Source organism: Lipotes vexillifer, unplaced genomic scaffold (assembly GCF_000442215.2).
Source record: "Lipotes vexillifer unplaced genomic scaffold, Lipotes_vexillifer_v1.1 scaffold410, whole genome shotgun sequence".
Classification (NCBI taxonomy): Eukaryota; Metazoa; Chordata; class Mammalia; order Artiodactyla; family Lipotidae; genus Lipotes; species Lipotes vexillifer.
Window position 1 is genome coordinate 1,794,395 of NW_006794028.1, and position 13,715 is coordinate 1,808,109.

General features: G+C 50.3%; 1 protein-coding gene across 1 annotated transcript in view; it reads right to left on the reverse strand.

Moving 5' to 3' along the window:
* PCNX2 (pecanex 2) overlaps nt 1-13,715 on the reverse strand; it is a 277,088-nt gene that overhangs the window by 10,245 nt on the left and 253,128 nt on the right. The window contains exons 29-32 of the mRNA XM_007466993.1: nt 4,341-4,485; nt 3,660-3,890; nt 2,399-2,673; nt 1,550-1,737 (exon numbers count right to left, since the gene is read on the reverse strand). Of these exons, the coding sequence (XP_007467055.1) occupies nt 1,550-1,737; nt 2,399-2,673; nt 3,660-3,890; nt 4,341-4,485 (839 nt within the window). The remainder of the gene's footprint in view (nt 1-1,549; nt 1,738-2,398; nt 2,674-3,659; nt 3,891-4,340; nt 4,486-13,715) is intronic.

Below are 13,715 nucleotides of genomic sequence, written 5' to 3' on the forward strand. Positions count from 1 at the left end.
TGAAACTTAAAATTCTCATGCGATAACAACTGTTAACTAAGCAATGAGAAACTCCTGGCCTGAGAGCCCAACACTGGAGGCCTCTGGCTGGGCGACTGCTCTGCTTGGGGTTGGGGCAGACGGCACGGGGTGGGGAAGGAGGCCTTCTCCCCCCTAAGCAGCTAATGGCAATCACTTTGCCCACCTACCTACCTACCTACCTCTCCCTCCCTCCCTTCCTTCCATCTCTCATCTATCTTCTATTATCCAGCTATCATCTGTTGATTCATCTCTATCTATCATGTATCCATCCATCCATCGATCATCCATCATCTGTCTTCTACCCATCATCTGTCTTCCTCTCTGTCTCCCGACCTATCTATCTATCTACCATCTTGCCCACCTTTATATAAATCCTCACTATTTCAGTTAAATCCTCAGCCTTGCTTCCAGGAGACAGGGACCGTTCCTCATTACTCATTCGGTGCAGAGCTGGCAGGGGAACACGCACAAAAAGGCACTCAGTGAATCCTTCTGGATGGTAAAAGCACTGAGGCCAAAAGGCGAAGCCACTAACAGGTTTTGAAGGGCAAAGCTGAGTGCCAGTGTGCCAGCAGGAACCAGGGCCAAGCATCTGTCTCTCCTGCATCCACCCGGGAGCGTCCTCTGCGGGCCCTCGGGGTCGTCTTTTCTAAGCAGCCCCCTCCTCCCAGTGGACTGGGGTTTGGGGACCTCATCCATCTGGTTGAGCCTAACTTCTCTTAAACTTTAAACTCAGCCCAAACTTGAACAAAGCCACCCCCTCCATCCGCACCTGCGGGCACCCTTCTTCCCTCTTTTTTTTTTCTTTTTTTGTTTTTTCGCGGTACGTGGGCCTCCCACTGTTGCGGCCTCTCCCGCTGCGGAGCACAGGCTCCGGACGCGCAGGCTCAGCGGCCATGGCTCACGGGCCCAGCCGCTCCGCGGCACGTGGGATCCTCCAGGACCGGGGCACGAACCCGCGTCCCCCGCATCGGCCGGCGGACTCCCAACCACCGCGCCACCAGGGAAGCCCCCTTCCCTCTTTTCTTATGCTCTGAAATGTCAGGTGTAAGTGCAGGAAGGGGAGAGCTGTAGACAGTGGGCAACGGAGAGCAGGAGCCTGGCTCCCTTGCCACAGACTTGGAGACGGCGGCTCAACTCACAGAAAGACGGAGGCACCAGCATAGATCAAGAGCTACAACACAGCCCGACACAGAGGCACGTGAGCCAATAGGCACTGAATGAGTGAGAGACGGGGTGGAAGGGAGTGACCGCTGGGCCAGTGGACAGACACATGGCTGGCTGGCTGGCTGGCTGAGGTGATGCATAGACAGATGGATAAAGGTTAAATGCTGAATCTAACACATGGAGAGTTGTTTTCTGAGTAGAACCTATAAGAGTCGTGTATATTTGGGGCATCTTTTGTCCCAACACTGATTTTTCCTGCAAAAAGGGGCTCTCAGAGGTTAGAACGACAACACAACCCACAGTGTTGGCCAGTGGGACGACAGGAGCCTTATCAGTAACACGAAGCCCCCGCTGCACCCACCTGTCGTCCTTGTCCCTTCAGGGGGTGACCGGTGGCGGCTCCCATCCTTTCTGGGCTGTTCCGAGCTGCTCTCCCGGCTCTCACCACTGGGGGCGCTGCCGCCGCCTACGGGCGGGGCGTCCCCGCCGTCGGCATCCTCGCTGTTGCCAGCGCCGGGCTGGCCGGCGGCATCGCAGTCTTTCCGCACCCTGTGAGAGGGAGAAACGCTTCAAGGGTTCTCACCAAAACATTTCTGATTGTCCTAAACGCCCCATCACATTCGTGTCCAAATCAGGGTGGCAGACCGGACTCCACAGGTGAGCAGCACACCTGGGACGCAGGTGGAGAGAGGGGCTTCCGTTTCCCAAACCTCAGAGTCTGATAAATGAATACACCACGCCCGGATGAAAAAGCCGCAGGTCCCACCAGCCACAGGGACCCTCAGCTCTGGGGCCTGACACGGAGCTCTGCCAGATTCAGACAGAACATCTTAGAATTCGTTCCAACTCACCAGGGAAACCGTTACAACGGGGTGAGAAGACTTACGGGATGAGAGGTGAGTGCCGGGTGGGAGGAGGGATTTCAAGCCCCGTTCTTTGAGACAGATGTGTAACAGCCACTCCCAAAGACCCATGACCTCGGCAGTACTGCAAGGACTCAAGCCCAAGTCTCAGCCCGTGGATGGAAGGGGGAGGGAGAACAGACTCATCTGATGAAACAAAGGATGCGCTGTGGCACACTTGGGCGCGGCAGTTTTCATCTCAGGAGGAAAGAGCCATGGACAGTGACATTCCAACCAGAAGCCCTGGAGTCGCAGCCCCGCCCCATCCAGCATCCGGGTAAATAATGGCCTTTGTTGTCAAGACCCACCTTAACCACTTGGCTCGGAACCATGCCTTGACGCTGTCCAAGGTGACGGGTCCGCTCCAGACGTTCTTCAGCTGCCTGTGGGTCCCTAGGTAGGAGGTGGTGAGCGGGGAGACATACATGGGGTAGCCCAGGGGCTGGTCACAGGAGGAGCTGATCAGGTTCCGGAGGACTTGCTTGTGGTTCTGGATGCTGCCGCGCTCGGGATTGCAGTTGCGGAGGAAGATGAGCTCTTGCTGCTGCCCCGCCCAAAGGCCACGGACACACTCTCTGTTCACCTGCAGGGCGGGGAAGACGCGGGGAGAAAAGCAGGTGGCGGGGGCCGCCAGCATGTGGGTCCTGGGTCTGAGTACCTGGGACCGCAATACTTTGGCCTAAAGCTTTCATAGTCAAGCCCGAATGGCAGCCCCGTAAGGTGGATGTGATGCCACTTTCACGGGGCCACAGAGATCAAATTAAAAGGAAGGAAGGCTTTGTTTCAGCGCGGTGGTTTGAAGCTATAGGAAGAAGAGAATCTCTGGGAAGGGAGTTCTCGGGTTCAGAAACAGGTTATTAGAGGAAGGTCTGGAATTTTTTAGAGAATTGTAAAGTCTTTAAGAATAAGCTGGGGGCTTCCCTGGTGGCACAGTGGTTAAGAATCCGCCTGTCAGTGCAGGGGACGCGGGTTCGAGCCCTGGTCCGGGAAGATCCCACATGCCGCGGAGCAACTAAGCCCGTGCGCCACAACTACTGAGCCTGCACTCTAGAGCCCGTGAGCCACAACTACTGAGCCCACTTGCCACAACTACTGAAGTCCACGTGCCTAGAGCCCGTGCTCAGCAACAAGAGAAGCCACGGCAATGAGAAGCCCGCGCACCGCAACCAAGAGTAGCCCCCGCTCACCGCAACTAGAGAAAGCTGCGTGCAGCAACGAAGACCCAGCGCGGCCATAAATAAATAAATAAATAAATTTTTTTTTTTTTTAAAGAATAAGCTAGATTCTGACCCTCAGCGACATGTGTGTCTAGCCTACCAGGACTTCTTGCCGAAGCTGTCACCTGGGCACCGGCTCTCTGGGTGGGAAAGGGCCCTGGAGGAGACGCACCGCCTGCCCCGGGGGTGCCCTGCATGCTGGCCAATGCTTCCCCCCCAACCCTGGGACTGTGGGTCTAGACAGAGGATGCTGGCCCAGGGCGAGGGCATCAGTACCAATCCATCCTATTTCTTCTCACATCCCCCCCCCAGATGGGAGGCTCGTGCCAGCTGGGAAGGACGGGCGCCGTACCTTGATCACCTTGAAGCTCAGGAAGCTCCGGTGCAGCATGATGACCTTGTACTCGTCCGTGCCCTCGTCTACCACATGCCGCAGGGTCAGCAGCTCCTCCTTGTTGGCCAGCACGGCGCCCCTCCAGGCCGGGTCGCCCTCATGGCAGATGACCACTTTCTTCTCAAAGGACTGTATGGCCTCGTAGAGGACCACGGGGTCTTCGTACTCGTCGGGGCAAGTGAACTGGTCCTGGGGAAGGAAGTCCATCTTCGGGTCAGGAGGACCAGAGAGCTGGCCCCGGGTGGGTGCAAGGCCGAGCCCACCTGCACGTCTCACAGTTGCCCTGAGTGGATGGAGGACGCCTTGCCAACCCAGCACCCTTGGCCTCGGGGCCGTGCTAGGCAAGGAGCTTGTGGCTTAGGTGCCTATGACTTTTTGAGACAGCGTGGGCACTTCTGATGTCATTTTCTCTGGCCAAGTCCCCTCTTCCATCCTAGTGGGAGATCACCACCTCCTAGGGGTCTTGAGGGCACACTGTCACGGACACCGTCAAGAATATGCGATGCCTCAGCGCTTAGTTACTAAATCTGAAGCCCACTCATCAATGTCACGCCGAGGAAAGGGACTGCGTTTTGGAAAGGTCATTTTTTCCCCCTGATGTTTCAGGCTTATACTTTTTCTAAAAAAAGGAATGTTTACCTGGTGCAGCTTCAGGGACATCCTCAGAGCTGGGGCAACAACTTTGTGCAGCAGGTCGATGTCTGCAAACACCCACTCATCCTGGGCTGCTATTCTGAAGTCACCTTTGAAGAGGGTGTGGAGGCCGTACAGGAAAGAATCCAGGCTGTGAAACAAAGTCGAGTTTGTTCGTTCATACGGAGCAAAGGTGTTCAGGCTCCTGTCACCCTGAGCTGGCCTGAGTCTCCCTCGTGTCACCTCAGGAAGGATTTTACTGTCTTTAGGCTGACCCGGCAGAGGTCCCACCGAACACCTGACACTGCAGACCGTATTCAGACCCTTGTGACAACTGCTATAATGGTCACCTTCAGGAATAGCCACTGATGCTCTGGATCCCTGAGTGTGATGGTGGAGGTCCTGGTCAGAGCTGGCCTGCTATGTCCACAGGCAGAGTGAGTGCTGAGACACGGGGCCATCTGGTCCAGGAGCCCTGGGGCCTCCACTTCTTGGGAGGGAGGCAGGGAGGCCAGGGCAAGAACCCAGGCCCTTCCATTGGTCGTCTCTGTGTTTCTGGATAGCGCTTTCAGACTATGTCACTCATAATAAAAATTGGATTCTCCCACCACATGGAGAGAAAATGACACCAAATGCGATCTCAAATTGGCCATTTAGATTCTCAGAGAACATCCAGCTCCCAATCCCACCTTTTTTTTAATGACTAGAGGATGAGGCACGATAGAGGGGATTAAAATGAATGACGGAAGGATTTCTCAGGTTGTCCAGATTTTTATGTTTCTAGGCTTTTTGGCTTTGTTTCCATTTCCTGCATGTAACTGAGCATCGCCTGGGTGGAGAGCAGAGAGGTGCCCGAGGGACATCTTTCACGGTCTGGGTCCTTTACCTTTTGGACCAACGCAGGGAGTGGGTCTGGGAGAGCGACTCACCCTGTATTATGAGGAGGGAAAGAATGGTTCTTGCCTCATTCGTCGCCTCGAGTTCCAGTGATACACTCAGTCCCAGCCTCCTCTAAACACCGTGGCCTCTAACATCCCTGAGTGGGAGTGTGGGCAGCTGTACTAGAAACAGCATCCCCGACGGGGTTGAACTGGGACAGAACGAGCAGGGAAGTGTGTGCGGAAGACACGCTCCGAGGATGGAACTGAGAAGGATCTAATGAGCTGGCTCGCCAAGCAAGACTCTGGATCCAATGCAGCACGCCAGACCCACACGTCAGGGAAATAGCTCCACTGTTGGCTGCTGGAGCACGTCGTTGCGAAACACCCCAGCATCATTAACCTCCTTCCAGAACTCCCTTGAGAGGGATGCCGGGGCTTGGAGTCAGAGCAGACCGTGGGAAACGGGAGCAGCCAGGGTCTAGGCAGGTGGGGCAGATGCTGTGGCCTCGAGGAGCCCAGAACCTTCCAGAAAGAGTCCAGGAGGCAGCCCTCCTGAACAGGCTCCCCCGACACAGAACAGAGACTTCCTGGAGCTGCCTGCGGTCCTGGGAGGGGCAGGGGTGGACCGCAGAGCCAGGCTGGAGCAGTGCAGATGCAGGGAGGGAAGCTTTGAAACGGTGCTAACTGCTGTCACTGAAAATGGTCCAAAATGCCCCTCTCATCAGATAGGGGTGAAGTCCTGAAAAGAGGGGGTTAAACGTGGGTGGGTTTTTTTTCTGGAAAGGATTAGAAGCATGCCTTGCTGCTTGCACACAGGCGTAGAGAAATCACTCCTCTTGATGTGGGGCTGGGGACGGTGGCAGAGGGAGATAGAGGGACCTGCGCAGATGCCCAGAGCGACACGGGCAGATGGAAGAGGAGACCCGAAGAGTCAGCCCATCCTTTGCTCGGTGGCATGTGAAAGCAGCCACAGGCCCGACTGCCCGGTCGGGAAAAGGCCCTTCCACGGGACCTCACTGAGTGCTTGTGAGCCCATCCCAGGTCCCCAGTGGTAGATGCTTTACCGGTCCTTTCTATTTTCAGAGGAAAATGGCACTTTGTGACGCTTACTGCTGTTCCTTTAAAATGAGCCTCAATGCACAAATGAACGTATCTATGAAACAGAAACAGAATCACGGGCACAGAGAACAGACCGCTGGTAGCCAAGGGGGAGGGGGACGGGGGGAGGGAAGGATTGGGAGTTTGGGGTTAGCAGATGCAAACTATTATCTATAGGATGGATAAACAACAAGGTCCTACCGTACAGCACAGGGAACTACATTCAATATCCTGTGATAAACCATAATGGAAAAGAATATGAAAAAGGATGTATATATGCATAACGGAATCACTGTGCTGTACAGCAGAAATTAACACAACGTTGTAAATCAACTATATTTCAATTAAAAAAATGTTTTTTTTTAAATGAGTCTCCATGTAAAAAACAAAGCCTGGGGTAGAATTCCACTAGATTGATGGTATTACCCCTACCACCTTAAAGGTACAGGCATCCTAAAAGTAAGGGTGTTTCATTACCTGCTTTTTAATCTCAGGAGAATGAAGAGGAGGAAAGCAGAGATGTAACGAGCTGGGAGGCTTTGGGGGGAGAGCACAGGTCTCCGGGTCGCCTGCAGCACATTGCTGACTTGGAGCATTATCGGGCTTGGTCTTGTTAAGACTCTACTGAGAGATGACAGGCTCCCACCCCCAGGCCAACAGCTGGAGTGGGGAAATAGGGTTACATCTGAGTCGATCAAGGTTGGCCTTCGTGGGGACTAGAACAGCCACCGCCCGGCCCCCTAGCGCTGCCTTTATTTACTAAGTTTTTAGCACGTGTGCAGGGCCATGTAAGACCGGGCTTATCTCGGTGCCGCAGTCTGGCTCTCTATCTGTGGATGTAGAGATTGTCCCTGCACTGAGGACTGCTTGGCAACAAACTCTATAACGGGCTTTCTGTACCTCTTCTGCAGCACTCAACCCATGTTCCACAGAGTCAGGACTTGAATTATATGTCGCCTTCATAACTGTGTGTGCATGTGTGTATATGTGTGTGTGTGTGTGTACATGAGCATAGGTGCACATTTGTGTGTGCGTATGTGTTCATGCATGTACACGGGTGCACACGTGTGTGTGCATGAGCATGGGTGCACATTTGTGTGTGCATGTGTGTACATGTGTGCATTTACATGGGTGCACGTGTGTATGCTCACGCGTGTGTTGGAAAGGATGATCCAGCCTCCACCTCAGAGTGACTCTGCACCCCCAGCAGACACCAACGACCACCAAGCTGGGTCTTCACGACACTCTGCTTGTACTGACTCCTATTCTTTCTGGTTTCGACCCCGCTTCCTATTCTACGATGACATAACCACTGGTGCTGCGTACAGATGAGAGGATGGAGCCACCAGTACTTAAGGACAGTCATTCATAACCTTCGTGGAAATGGCCATTTTCCAGCTTGAGGCTCTGGCTGTTGCCTGCAGTGCCAGCAAAAACTCCAGCCCCAGGTCTGCCTGAGGCTTATGCTTTAACGGGTCCCGCCCAATTCAGCATCCTCACCCATCACCTTTCACGGCAATGACAGCTTGAGGAGTTGAAGCAAAGGTTGTTTTCACTCCTTGTATCACATCTTTCTTTATCCACAGAGGAGTCCTCAGAGCTCTATGCTAGCCAGACGTTCCTTACGCCCCTTGAAGCCCTACTTTTGTTCAAAATCACTGACCAACTCAGCCCAGTTTTCACCTGCACCCTCTCACTGGTTCTTGGCCCAAGGACATTTTGGCCCCCGGGGGACATCTGACAATATCTGGAGACATATTTTGGATGTCACAGCTGAAGGGGGTGATGCTCCTGGCACCCAGTGGGTAGAGGCCAGGCAGCAACGTCCAGGACAGTCCCCCCCTCCGCCACAAAGAACCACACAGCCTAAAATGTGAATAGTGCCACTGCTGAGAAACCCTGCTCTTTCAGAAAAAAAAAAAAAAAGTAGCATTAAAGATAGAGATTTTAAGTTTTGGACAATGGGTCATTATCTTCGGTGCAGCGTCAATGAATCTGAGGATTCAGGTGGAAACAAGTCTAATGCTGGGGCCTGGGGCTTATATTCTGACTAAGCTGCTCGGGTGATTCTGAGGCGCCAAGGGTGATTCTGGGGACCAGAACACCCAGACATTTCAGGGAGCCTGGGCAGGTTGGGCAAGGCTGGTCCAGGGCAGGGTGCACGGTGTTAGCTAGGTGATGGAGAGTGACAGAAATGATGCCCACCAGCACCCGGCCAGCGATGTGGCAAGAGAGGGGAAAAAAGGCACCTGGGGACTTCCCTGGTGGTCCAGTGGGTAAGACTCCGTGCTCCTAGTGCCAGGGGCCCGGGTTCGATCCCCGGTGGGGGAACTAAGATACTGCACGCCGCAACTAAGACCTGGTGCAGCCATAATAAATAAATAAATATTTTTAAAAGAAAAAGAAAAAAAACCTCCTGCCAGCGCTTCTGTCCCTTGAGAAAGTTCCGCCAGATCCCTGCCCCTCCGGCAAGTGCCCTAAGATTAATCAATGTACCTCCTTGTACAATCCAGGTGCTTTTCAATCCAGCGTGCTGGCGCTCGGAACAAGTGAGTTTGGGCACAAGCTCTTCAGAGCTGAGTCTTGGTTTCCCACAGCCCTCGGGCTCTCCTGGACGTGAGCGCCACTGGTTTCAAAGCCAGATTTTATGAGGCTTGTTCTCCCCAGCTGGGGAGCCCAATGTGGGCCTCAGACCCCTCGCTCCTCAGGGGGGGACCCCCTCGGTGGTGACTACCCTCCCACTTGTGGGTCGTCATACTGGAGGTGCAGGTTCTGACCTGGACCGTGTCTCCGCCCCTCCTACCTTTCTCGATGTGGCCTTTTCTAATATCCTTAGTTGCAGAATATCTGTCCTGCTAGTCTTCTCAGGGATCATTGTTCTATGTGACGTGGTAGGTTTGGTGTGATCGTGAGAACAGGTGATCTCAGAATCTTCCTACGCCACCATCTTGACCTGAGCTGGACGACTTGATTTTAATCTCTGGTTCAGGACTGTGCGTCATGTTTACTTTATTTCTCTTCTAGATCCTGATTTCTGAGTTTCCAACCCCGGTCTGTCAGGCAGACCTCAGTCTTGTCTGCAAAAGGATTCACTATGACATCTGGCCCTAGTTTGGGGTCTCGTCTCCAGTAGAAGGTCGGCAGGGAAACTGAGATTATGTCCGGGATTCCTGAAGAACGCTATTTTCCTCAGTCCGCTGTGGGTGAGAGCAGTGTGGACATGGTAGATGTGACCCCAGACTAGGACAGTGACCTCCTGCCACAAGGTCATCTGTAAGGGCTCTCAGCCTCCAGCACAGGACATCTAGGGCTGGATTATTTGTCTGTCATTTTTCAAGCTTACATTTATCTTGACATGTTCTATTCTCTTAGAAGTCTCGTTACCCCAAGAGTCAGTAAAATTTCTTCTTCAAGCAAACATGTTGCTGCTGTGGATACAGCCACCTTCTCACCTTTTATCTCTATAAATGGACCATCAGCTAGGATCTACTCATCACCTCTCATGTACCTGAAGACAGTCACCAAGCCATCTTTTAGCCCCTGTGGTCAGTGAAACTATCTTGATTTCCTCCTAAACATGCGTTTATATTTGTGCGCTCTTGTTCAGTAGGAGACACAGTTCTACAAAGGGGATAGGCCCCAAACTCCAAGTTAAAACCATTATCAGGGTTTGCTTGTCACAACCCTATTAACTCATCCTATCTCTGTAACATATGGACGTCTTATTTGAAGACATTTTACATACCTGTACTCTTTTGCTCACTTGCATTCAGCTTATCATTTAAGCTGATTCTCAATTTGCTCATCCTCTCTAATTTTTCATGCGTGTATTTTTCTTCCTTGAGGATAGCCTATCAAAGCTATGTCACTGCTGTGAAGTCAAAATATTTCCCCAAGAAACCCATCAAATGAAGCAGAGCTTGTGACTTATGCTAGGCTGCTATATAAGACTTATCTGTGGAGTAAGTGTTCAAAAATCATCTGTTAGTCTTTAATACTAAATATGTGAGAATGACTTGTCAGGTCTCAGAAAGTACAACTTAAGGGCATACTCCTGAGTTAAAATTACAGGAGGATAAAGCGCATGTGCGCACACGCGTGCGCACACACACACGCGTGCGCACACACACACACACACACACACAGATCGTAAGCCACTCCCACTTTGAACATGAATAAAATATTAGCAAAGTGAATCCATCATTGCATAGATAGAATGTATCGTGACCAAGCAGAGCTTATCTCAGAATTGTAAGGATGCTTTAATGAAGAAATCTATTAATATAACCTAGTAGGTTAATAGATTTAAGAAGAATTTCATCTGAATGTGAGCCCTCAAACTTTGAAAGAATTCAACATGGTTTCCTGATGAAAGCTTTAGCAATCTAGGAAGAGGAGGACACTCCTAACGATGAAAATGGTCTAACAGAATCCTAAAACAAACCTTATTTTTTAATGCTAAAATATGACACTTGTTCCCCATTAATGTCTGGATTAATGTGAGGATGCTGTGCTAGACTGAACAATGGTCCCCCAACATGTCCGTGTCCTAATCTCTGGAACCCGTGGTTACGTTACCTTACAGGGCACAAGGAATTTTGCAGATGTGATTAAATTGAGCATTTTGAGATGCGGAGATTTTCCTGGATTATCTGGGAGGGCCCAATGTAATCACAAGGATCCTCATAAGTAAAAGAAGGAAGTGGGTTAGGTAGAGTTGGTCAGAGAGAGATTGGAAAAGGCTACACGTTTGGCTGGGAAGATGGAGGAAGGGGTCGCTGGGATGCAGGCGGCCTCTAGAACAGGGGATGGATTCTCCCCTCAGAGCCTCCAGAAGGAATGCAGACACCTTGATTTTAGCCTAGTGAAACCCATTTTCTGCTTTTGATCTCCAGAGCTGTAAGACAACTAATTTATGCTGCTGTAAGCCACCGAATTTGTGGTAAGTTGTTATAGCAGCAATTGGAAACTAACACAGACGCCCACCTCCAACTGGAGGTCAGAGCCAATGGAACAGGAAAAAGAACTGAGGTATAAATACAGGAAAGAAAAAGGCGAAATTGTCATTATTTGCAGATATGTCTTTTCAGCAGAAAATCAAATAGAATTAATTGAAATAATGTTTATAACAGAGTTCAGTAGAGGTGGCCAGGATGAAATCGATATAAAAAACTAAATACAGTTAAGTCCCCTATATGCAAAACGAGTTCCATTCCGAGAGCACATTCGTTAAGTCCAATTTGTTCGTAAGCCCAGCAAATTAGCCTAGGTACCCAACTAACACAATCGGCTATATAGTGCTGTACTGTAATCGGTTTATAATACCTTCCACATAAATAATACATAAAAAACAAACAGTACAGCGACGTACACAAAAGCACAACCACTTGTAGAGGATGCACGCGTGTAACAATGTACGCCAGACACGTGAACTAACTTACGTGATTGGGCGTGCGAACGCACGTTCGCATCTTTGAAAGTTCGCAACTTGAAGGTTCGGATGTAGGGGACTTACTGTAACCTTCCTGTATACCAGCAGTAGCCAATTAGAAAATGTGACAGGAAGAAAAGGATTTTATTCATGATCACAATAAAACTATAAAATACCTAGAGACAAGTCCATTAAGGATTACAAATCTCCAAAAACATGATAAACTATTATGGAAAGACGTTGAAAAAACTGAATGATTACGAAGATACACCATATTATTGACTGATGTCCATTCTTTCCCCAAATTAATCTGTGAATTTAATATATTCTAAATCAAAATTCCAAATGAGGTTTTTTTATAAAATATGAGTCTAAATTTCACCTGAGGAGAAAATGAGGAGTAGCAGGCCCACCATAAAAACAAGTGCACCTTGAAATACGGTACAGGACTGCTCAGTGAAGTGAATCAGTCCCAGATAATCAAATCTTTCCCTAGACTAGTAAGAGTATCATTCCCAGATTTATCTCATCACTATGTCTGCAACAAGCAGAGCCGACTTGGAGTATGAGAAGCTGTTTGCAACAACAACAAAAAATCCCATCAAAACAAGGCTGACCAAAGCAGCTGCTAGGCATGGTGCTTATTCAAGGAAAAAATAAATAAAACAGACCAAGTTAGATACACCTGGATCAGGAATATTGGAACAAGTAACAGAAAGAACAAGATCGAAGAAATCTGAAAATATGTTGTACGGGAATGGAAAGAGCGAAATCGTTGAAGCATTTTTTTTGCAATTTGTAAAGAAAATTTGAAATTTATTAAAAAAAAAACAAAACTTCCCATTGATCCAACAAAAGATTATGTGCCTGGATGCTGTGAATATCTGAAGACTCATTTTGTGATGTGGAGTCCAGAATCTTCTGAAGCCCTTCTCAAAGAGTATTCCCTATGTACAGAATTATAGGGGACTGTTTTACAAAGCCCACGAAGGAGGCTTCTGCTAGACTTTCAATCATGAAATTCAGTCCCAGATGACCACAGAGGGAACCGCCTGGGTCTATTATGAAGCTGCGTCAGGTAGGAGGGAAGAGAGGGGCTAGAAGCAGGTCAGCTCCTCCCCAGAGTATTTCCTAGAACACAGATCAACACAATACTTTAATTGGTGAGCATTTCTCATCTATGAAGAAAATCATAAAGTTCTGGGATGTGGGTGTTGGAAGACTAGCTGTCACGAATTCTAACCACCTTGGTTCTCACCTTTTCCTCTTAGTGACTCAAGGCTATAGCCTCCAGAGAGGGATGGAGGGACTGCCAACCACACCACGTCACCCCTTACCAGTCACGGAGGACGCCTGTCCATGGCTCGCCAACAGGAATGACTCAGAGCCATCCCCCGCAGGAAGGGGATTCAGAAACATCTTCGACAAGTCTCCCTGGACTTGTTTACCCAATGGCCAGGCACTGTGACGGCTGTTAAACAAGCACACATGTGGCTTTTGCCCTTAAGCAGCCTGTCATCCCACCTAATAACCCCCAAACACACTCAAGTAGGGTATCAGAAGGACACCTTTGCAGAGCACCGGATCAACAATACAACACAGACATCTTGAAGAAAGTCCAAGTAAAGGAGAAACCACTACACAGAAGCTCTTTCCTTTTCAGCTCCCTGGGTCTGTATGATTCTCAGCCTTGGCTGCACGTTGATGCACCCGGGGAGCCATAAAATAGTCCCAATGCGTGGTCCACCCGCAGGAGTCATGATGTGATCGCTCTGTCCTGGGGTAAGGCCTGGGCATCGGGATATTTACAAGCCCCTCGGGAGATTTTCATGTGCACCAATCAAGAGGCCTCTGACGGACAGGCAGAATCCAGAACATCCGGTCCACAGTGCTAACTACCAAAGGGGCAGTGTGTGACGCGGCCACCAGCCGGGGCTATGAGCAGGTGACTGATGAAATTCACAAGAGCGG